Source organism: Oncorhynchus masou, unplaced genomic scaffold (genome assembly GCF_036934945.1).
Source record: "Oncorhynchus masou masou isolate Uvic2021 unplaced genomic scaffold, UVic_Omas_1.1 unplaced_scaffold_675, whole genome shotgun sequence".
Lineage (NCBI taxonomy): Eukaryota > Metazoa > Chordata > Actinopteri > Salmoniformes > Salmonidae > Oncorhynchus > Oncorhynchus masou.
The window spans coordinates 148,350-158,072 of NW_027016922.1; the positions used below are offsets into that span (position 1 = coordinate 148,350).

Consider the following 9,723-nt stretch of genomic DNA (forward strand, 5'->3'; position numbering starts at 1 on the left):
AGGTAATTTCTCAAGGTAACCCAGTCTGTAGTAAACCATAAGGACTGTATAGGTAATTTCTCAAGGTAACCCAGTCTGTAGTAAACCATAAGAAGGACTGTATAGGTAATTTCTCAAGGTAACCCAGTCTGTAGTAAACCATAAGAAGGACTGTAGTCTGTAGTAAACCATAAGAAGGACTGTAATTTCTCAGGTAATTTCTCAAGGTAACCCAGTCTGTAGTAAACCATAAGGACTGTATAGGTAATTTCTCAAGGTAACCCAGTCTGTAGTAAACCATAAGGACTGTATAGGTAATTTCTCAAGGTAAAGTCTGTAGTAAACCATAAGGACTCAAGGTAACCCAGTCTGTAGTAAACCATAAGGACTATATAGGTAATTTCTCAAGGTAACCCAGTCTGTAGTAAACCATAAGGACTGTATAGGTAATTTCTCAAGGTAACCCAGTCTGTAGTAAACCATAAGGACATATAGGACTCAAGGTACCCAGTCTGTAGTAAACCATAAGAAGGAATATAGGTAATTTCTCAAGGTAACCCAGTCTGTAGTAAACCATAAGGACTATATAGGTAATTTCTCAAGGTAACCCAGTCTGTAGTAAACCATAAGGACTGTATAGGTAATTTCTCAAGGTAACCCAGTCTGTAGTAAACCATAAGGACTGTATAGGTAATTTCTCAAGGTAACCCAGTCTGTAGTAAACCATAAGGACTGTATAGGTAATTTCTCAAGGTAACCCAGTCTGTAGTAAACCATAAGGACTATATAGGTAATTTCTCAAGGTAACCCAGTCTGTAGTAAACCATAAGGACTGTATAGGTAATTTCTCAAGGTAACCCAGTCTGTAGTAAACCATAAGGACTGTATAGGTAATTTCTCAAGGTAACCCAGTCTGTAGTAAACCATAAGGACTATATAGGTAATTTAAACCATAAGGACAAGGTAACCCAGTCTGTAGTAAACCATAAGAAGGACTATATAGGTAATTTCTCAAGGTAACCCAGTCTGTAGTAAACCATAAGGACTATATAGGTAATTTCTCAAGGTAACCCAGTCTGTAGTAAACCATAAGAAGGACTATATAGGTAATTTCTCAAGGTAACCCAGTCTGTAGTAAACCATAAGAAGGACTATATAGGTAATTTCTCAAGGTAACCCAGTCTGTAGTAAACCATAAGGACTGTATAGGTAATTTCTCAAGGTAACCCAGTCTGTAGTAAACCATAAAGGACTAAGGACTGTATAGGTAATTTCTCAAGGTAACCCAGTCTGTAGTAAACCATAAGGACTGTATAGGTAATTTCTCAAGGTAACCCAGTCTGTAGTAAACCATAAGGACTATATAGGTAATTTCTCAAGGTAACCCAGTCTGTAGTAAACCATAAGAAGGACTGTATAGGTAATCAAGTAAAGTCTGTAGTAAACCATAAGGACTATATAGGTAATTTCTCAAGGTAACCCAGTCTGTAGTAAACCATAAGGACTGTATAGGTAATTTCTCAAGGTAACCCAGTCTGTAGTAAACCATAAGGACTGTATAGGTAATTTCTCAAGGTAACCCAGTCTGTAGTAAACCATAAGGACTATATAGGTAATTTCTCAAGGTAACCCAGTCTGTAGTAAACCATAAGGACTGTATAGGTAATTTCTCAAGGTAACCCAGTCTGTAGTAAACCATAAGGACTATATAGGTAATTTCTCAAGGTAACCCAGTCTGTAGTAAACCATAAGGACTGTATAGGTAATTTCTCAAGGTAACCCAGTCTGTAGTAAACCATAAGTAGTAAACCATAAGGACTATATAGGTAATTTCTCAAGGTAACCCAGTCTGTAGTAAACCATAAGGACTATATAGGTAATTTCTCAAGGTAACCCAGTCTGTAGTAAACCATAAGAAGGACTATATAGGTAATTTCTCAAGGTAACCCAGTAAACCATAAGGACTATATAGGTAATTTCTGTAGTAAACCATAAGGACTATATAGGTAATTTCTCAAGGTAACCCAGTCTGTAGTAAACCATAAGGACTATATAGGTAATTTCTCAAGGTAACCCAGTCTGTAGTAAACCATAAGGTAGTAGGTAATTTCTCAAGGTAACCCAGTCTGTAGTAAACCATAAGGACTATATAGGTAATTTCTCAAGGTAACCCAGTCTGTAGTAAACCATAAGGACTATATAGGTAATTTCTCAAGGTAACCCAGTCTGTAGTAAACCATAAGGACTGTATAGGTAATTTCTCAAGGTAACCCAGTCTGTAGTAAACCATAAGAAGGACTGTATAGGTAATTTCTCAAGGTAACCCAGTCTGTAGTAAACCATAAGGACTGTATAGGTAATTTCTCAAGGTAACCCAGTCTGTAGTAAACCATAAGGACTGTATAGGTAATTTCTCAAGGTAACCCAGTCTGTAGTAAACCATAAGGACTGTATAGGTAATTTCTCAAGGTAACCCAGTCTGTAGTAAACCATAAGAAGGACTGTATAGGTAATTTCTCAAGGTAACCCAGTCTGTAGTAAACCATAAGGACTATATAGGTAATTTCTCAAGGTAACCCAGTCTGTAGTAAACCATAAGGACTGTATAGGTAATTTCTCAAGGTAACCCAGTCTGTAGTAAACCATAAGGACTGTATAGGTAATTTCTCAAGGTAACCCAGTCTGTAGTAAACCATAAGGACTATATAGGTAATTTCTCAAGGTAACCCAGTCTGTAGTAAACCATAAGGACTGTATAGGTAATTTCTCAAGGTAACCCAGTCTGTAGTAAACCATAAGGACTGTATAGGTATAGGTAATTTCATAAGGACAAGGTAACCCAGTCTGTAGTAAACCATAAGGACTGTATAGGTAATTTCTCAAGGTAACCCAGTCTGTAGTAAACCATAAGAAGGACTGTATAGGTAATTTCTCAAGGTAATAGTCTGTAGTAAACCATAAGGACTATATAGGTAATTTCTCAAGGTAACCCAGTCTGTAGTAAACCATAAGGACTGTATAGGTAATTTCTCAAGGTAACCCAGTCTGTAGTAAACCATAAGGACTGTATAGGTAATTTCTCAAGGTAACCCAGTCTGTAGTAAACCATAAGGACTATATAGGTAATTTCTCAAGGTAACCCAGTCTGTAGTAAACCATAAGGACTATATAGGTAATTTCTCAAGGTAACCCAGTCTGTAGTAAACCATAAGGACTGTATAGGTAATTTCTCAAGGTAACCCAGTCTGTAGTAAACCATAAGGACTATATAGGTAATTTCTCAAGGTAACCCAGTCTGTAGTAAACCATAAGGACTGTATAGGTAATTTCTCAAGGTAACCCAGTCTGTAGTAAACCATAAGGACTATATAGGTAATTTCTCAAGGACTAGTAAACCATAGGGTAATTTCTCAAGGTAACCCAGTCTGTAGTAAACCATAAGAAGGACTGTATAGGTAATTTCTCAAGGTAACCCAGTCTGTAGTAAACCATAAGGACTGTATAGGTAATTTCTCAAGGTAACCCAGTCTGTAGTAAACCATAAGGACTGTATAGGTAATTTCTCAAGGTAACCCAGTCTGTAGTAAACCATAAGGACTGTATAGGTAATTTCTCAAGGTAACCCAGTCTGTAGTAAACCATAAGGACTGTATAGGTAATTTCTCAAGGTAACCCAGTCTGTAGTAAACCATAAGGACTATATAGGTAATTTCTCAAGGTAACCCAGTCTGTAGTAAACCATAAGGACTATATAGGTAATTTCTCAAGGTAACCCAGTCTGTAGTAAACCATAAGGACTGTATAGGTAATTTCTCAAGGTAACCCAGTCTGTAGTAAACCATAAGGACTATATAGGTAATTTCTCAAGGTAACCCAGTCTGTAGTAAACCATAAGGACTATATAGGTAATTTCTCAAGGTAACCCAGTCTGTAGTAAACCATAAGAAGGACTATATAGGTAATTTCTCAAGGTAACCCAGTCTGTAGTAAACCATAAGGACTGTATAGGTAATTTCTCAAGGTAACCCAGTCTGTAGTAAACCATAAGAAGGACTAGGTATAGGTAATTTCTCATAGGTAACCCAGTCTGTAGTAAACCATAAGAAGGACTGTATAGGTAATTTCTCAAGGTAACCCAGTCTGTAGTAAACCATAAGAAGGTATAGGTAATTTCTCAAGGTAACCCAGTCTGTAGTAAACCATAAGAAGGACTATATAGGTAATTTCTCAAGGTAACCCAGTCTGTAGTAAACCATAAGAAGGACTATATAGGTAATTTCTCAAGGTAACCCAGTCTGTAGTAAACCATAAGGACTATATAGGTAATTTCTCAAGGTAACCCAGTCTGTAGTAAACCATCAAGGTAAAGTCTGGACTATATAGGTAATTTCTCAAGGTAACCCAGTCTGTAGTAAACCATAAGGACTATATAGGTAATTTCTCAAGGTAACCCAGTCTGTAGTAAACCATAAGAAGGACTGTATAGGTAATTTCTCAAGGTAACCCAGTCTGTAGTAAACCATAAGAAGGACTATATAGGTAATTTCTCAAGGTAACCCAGTCTGTAGTAAACCATAAGGACTATATAGGTAATTTCTCAAGGTAACCCAGTCTGTAGTAAACCATAAGAAGGACTATATAGGTAATTTCTCAAGGTAACCCAGTCTGTAGTAAACCATAAGGACTATATAGGTAATTTCTCAAGGTAACCCAGTCTGTAGTAAACCATAAGGACTATATAGGTAATTTCTCAAGGTAACCCAGTCTGTAGTAAACCATAAGAAGGACTATATAGGTAATTTCTCAAGGTAACCCAGTCTGTAGTAAACCATAAGGACTGTATAGGTAATTTCTCAAGGTAACCCAGTCTGTAGTAAACCATAAGAAGGACTGTATAGGTAATTTCTCAAGGTAACCCAGTCTGTAGTAAACCATAAGAAGGACTGTATAGGTAATTTCTCAAGGTAACCCAGTCTGTAGTAAACCATAAGAAGGACTATATAGGTAATTTCTCAAGGTAACCCAGTCTGTAGTAAACCATAAGAAGGACTATATAGGTAATTTCTCAAGGTAACCCAGTCTGTAGTAAACCATAAGGACTGTATAGGTAATTTCTCAAGGTAACCCAGTCTGTAGTAAACCATAAGGACTATATAGGTAATTTCTCAAGGTAACCCAGTCTGTAGTAAACCATAAGGACTATATAGGTAATTTCTCAAGGTAACCCAGTCTGTAGTAAACCATAAGAAGGACTGTATAGGTAATTTCTCAAGGTAACCCAGTCTGTAGTAAACCATAAGGACTATATAGGTAATTTCTCAAGGTAACCCAGTCTGTAGTAAACCATAAGGACTATATAGGTAATTTCTCAAGGTAACCCAGTCTGTAGTAAACCATAAGAAGGACTATATAGGTAATTTCTCAAGGTAACCCAGTCTGTAGTAAACCATAAGAAGGACTATAAAGGACTGTCAGAAACTCTCGGCCTCTGAACCCAACACCGCACAGGGTAAAACAAAAACGGTCACGCAGCCGGGTACAAAGAGCACTGACACACGCGCAGGTTTTCCGGAGCGCAGTGGTGCCGCACGTTCGCACTTTGTTCTCGCTCACAGCATTTATTGCCGCGCTTGGATGAAAAACGCTAGCATTATAGCCCAATAAATGTCATCATTGTGTCATTTTCCATTATACCTTAGCGCGTTCCCACCTCATGTTGTACACCCTAACCTGTGCGTAAAATGGTAAGCGTTTGACAGTTTCTCTACGACAGATGAAAAGTTGTCTTACCTTCGCATAGCAGCATATGATCAACCCCAACGGCAACAGATAGCCAATGACTAAAATAGTGACTTTGTAGGTGTGTTTGGAAGCGCTTGCGTACCACGCTTCCCAGCAGAACGAACTGTTCGGCGCTTCCGGGTGGTCAGTAAGTATCTGGTGTTGCGCCACTGGTACAGAGAATATGAACGATAGTGTCCAAATAACACAGACCCCTATGAGGGCATTCCTCCTGTTGCGAATGCAGGGGGACTTTTTGGAGTGTACAACAGCTATGTACCTGTCCACTGACATGGCAACGAGCGTGAAGATGCTCACCAGCATACACACCATCACTAAATAGTGAACACATTTACATAAAAAGGCTCCAAATATCCACTCAGGTAGCGAGTATATAGTAGCCTGGAACGGGACACAAAATAGCAAAAACAATAGATCCGCTATACTTAAATTGAGGATGAAAACGTTTGTCGTACTTCTGTTGCGCCGGGCCTTGATTCTCCCTATTACAATCATCACGAGAGAGTTTCCGACGACACCCAGGAAAAATATACATCCAAAAATCACCGGAACAATCACCGCCTCCGGACCACCGTGGTCTTCTTCACCGGCACACGCCGTCAGGTTGCCGGTGTTTAATAACTCGGTCCAGACGTAGCCCGTTTCGTTGCCCGGCAGCAGCATGGTTTTCTCTCTCACAAGGCGGCGGCGTCCTCGTCCAGACGTTCCAGGAGTTTAAGAAATAACAGCGTCGCTATCTCCGGAGAAAGTGGTGATGTTGTCCAGAGCCTCGCATGATATACAATCTGGTCTGTGTATCACACTCAGTCCAGTAACACTGCTGTGTCAAGTTCCAGATGTTTTGGGTTTAGGCTACTTTTACGCATCGTTTGGAGGAAATGGTTATGCGTTTATCCACTTGTGAGAAAAGCCGCCTACAACAAGTGAAAGGAGGCTCGGTCTCCCGATGCGCGTCTTCGACGGATCACACTAACGACAGCCTGGCTATGACAGATACAGTACAGGCTCACCCAGGCGGTCATGAAGCGGTAAAATGAAACCATGTGTTCTCCAAAACCTCTCGGAGCTCCTTATAGTAACATGAACACGGAGACCTTTTAGCGCTGGTTCCTTCTGCTGTAAAAAAAACTGTACTAAAACCTTAATGGTATAATTAAGCAATAAGAAACGAGTGGGTGTGGTATATGGCCAATATACCACGGCTATGGACTGTTCATAAGCACTACGCATCGCCGGGTGCCTGAACACAGCCCTTAGCCGTAGTATATTGGCCATATACCACAAACCCGTGAAGGTGCCTTATTGCTATTGTAAACAGGTTACCAACAGGTTGATAACCTCTACTGTGGAGTAGGTCTGGAGATCATTATACAACGGAGCTGAAAGGGTTTGAGTGAAACACTGAGGTGTGAAGACCGGAAAGAAAAGAACAACTTATTTATACAAGTTCCTCCCGGCAGCAGCGATCTCTGATTTCTATCAGGCTTTTATGTTATAGGACGTTTCATTTCATTGTCTGACATCATTTAAAATTAAATATATTTATATAATTATTGACAATAGCAAGTGTTATTAATATTTGTGCTAACTCGAATCTTGAATATTTGACAGAGAGAAATCCTTGGATAAAATACGACGTGGCAAGACGAAAGTATCACTTGGTTGGATATCCAAACCAAAAACAAAACACTGCCTCGAGGATAGTTTTGGCCTTCTATGAACCCCTGCATGTCACGTGTGCTCCCTCTCCGGTCTCTCGAGGTCACCAGGCTGCTCCTTATGGAGCACACCTGTCACCATCGTTACGCGTGTCAGTGCATTACGACAATCACCTGGACTCCATAACCTCCCCGATTGCCTGCCCTATATATGTCCCTCTCTTTGGTTCCTTCCCTATATATGTCCCTCCCTTTGGTTCCTTCCCTATATATGTCTCTCCCTTTGGTTCCTTCCCTATATATGTCCCTCCATTTGGTTCCTTCCCTATATATGTCTCTCCCTTTGGTTCCTTCCCTATATATGTCCCTCCATTTGGTTCCTTCCCTATATATGTCTCTCCCTTTGGTTCCTTCCCTATATGTCCCTCCCTTTGGTTCCTTCCCTATATATGTCTCTTCCTTTGGTTCCTTCCCTATATATGTTACTCCCTTTGGTTCCTTCCCTATATATGTCCCTCCCTTTGGTTCCTTCCCTATTCCCTCCCTTTGGTTCCTTCCCTATATATGTCCCTCCCTTTGGTTCCTTCCCTATTCCCTCCCTTTGGTTCCTTCCCTATATATGTCACTCCCTTTGGTTCCTTCCCTATATATGTCACTCCCTTTGGTTCCTTCCCTATATATGTCACTTCCTTTGGTTCCTTCCCTATATATGTTACTCCCTTTGGTTCCTTCCCTATATATGTCCCTCCCTTTGGTTTCTTCCCTATTCCCTCCCTTTGGTTCCTTCCCTATATATATATATATATATGTCCCTCCCTTTGGTTCCTTCCCTATATATGTCACTCCCTTTGGTTCCTTCCCTATATATGTCACTTCCTTTGGTTCCTTCCCTATATATGTTACTCCCTTTGATTCCTTCCCTATATATGTCCCTCCCTTTGGTTCCTTCCCTATTCCCTCCCTTTGGTTCCTTCCCTATATATGTCCCTCCCTTTGGTTCCTTCCCTATTCCCTCCCTTTGGTTCCTTCCCTATATATGTCACTCCCTTTGGTTCCTTCCCTATATATGTCACTCCCTTTGGTTCCTTCCCTATATATGTCACTTCCTTTGGTTTATTCCCTATATATGTCCCTCCCTTTGGTTCCTTCCCTATTCCCTCCCTTTGGTTCCTTCCCTATATATATGTCCCTCCCTTTGGTTCCTTCCCTATATATATGTCCCTCCCTTTGGTTCCTTCCCAATATATGTCACTCCCTTTGGTTCCTTCCCTATATATGTCACTCCATTTGGTTCCTTCCCAATATATGTCACTCCCTTTGGTTCCTTCCCTATATATGTCACTCCATTTGGTTCCTTCCCTATATATGTCTCTCCCTTTGGTTCCTTCCCTATATATGTCACTCCCTTTGGTTCCTTCCCTATATATGTCACTCCCTTTGGTTCCTTCCCTATATATGTCACTTCCTTTGGTTCCTTCCCTATATATGTTACTCCCTTTGGTTCCTTCCCTATATATGTCCCTCCCTTTGGTTCCTTCCCTATTCCCTCCCTTTGGTTCCTTCCCTATATATGTCCCTCCCTTTGGTTCCTTCCCTATATATATGTCCCTCCCTTTGGTTCCTTCCCTATATATGTCACTCCCTTTGGTTCCTTCCCTATATATGTCCCTCCCTTTGGTTCCTTCCCTATATATGTCTCTCCCTTTGGTTCCTTCCCTATATATGTCCCTCCCTTTGGTTCCTTCCCTATATATGTCCCTCCCTTTGGTTCCTTCCCTATACATGTCCCTCCCTTTGGTTCCTTCCCTATATATGTCCCTCCCTTTGGTTCCTTCCCTATACATGTCCCTCCCTTTGGTTCCTTCCCTATATATGTCCCTCCCTTTGGTTCCTTCCCTATTCCCTCCCTTTGGTTCCTTCCCTATATATGTCCCTCCCTTTGGTTCCTTCCCTATATATGTCACTCCCTGGTTCCTTCCCTATATATGTCCCTCCATTTGGTTCCTTCCCTAAATATGTCCCTCCATTTGGTTCCTTCCCTATATATGTCACTCCCTTTGGTTCCTTCCCTATATATGTCACTCCCTTTGGTTCCTTCCCAATATATGTCACTCCCTTTGGTTCCTTCCCTATATATGTCACTCCATTTGGTTCCTTCCCTATATATGTCTCTCCCTTTGGTTCCTTCCCTATATATGTCACTCCCTTTGGTTCCTTCCCTATATATGTCACTCCCTTTGGTTCCTTCCCTATATATGTCACTTCCTTTGGTTCCTTCCCTATA

General features: G+C 40.6%; 1 protein-coding gene across 1 annotated transcript in view; it reads right to left on the minus strand.

Annotated features, from left to right (window-relative positions):
- The window catches only part of galr1b (galanin receptor 1b), a 68,497-nt gene extending 61,612 nt beyond the window's left edge, over positions 1-6,885 (minus strand). The window contains exon 1 of the mRNA XM_064965161.1: positions 5,770-6,885. Within this exon, the coding sequence (XP_064821233.1) occupies positions 5,770-6,444 (675 nt within the window). The 5' untranslated portion in view covers positions 6,445-6,885. The remainder of the gene's footprint in view (positions 1-5,769) is intronic.
- Between the last annotated feature and the right edge of the window lie 2,838 nt (positions 6,886-9,723).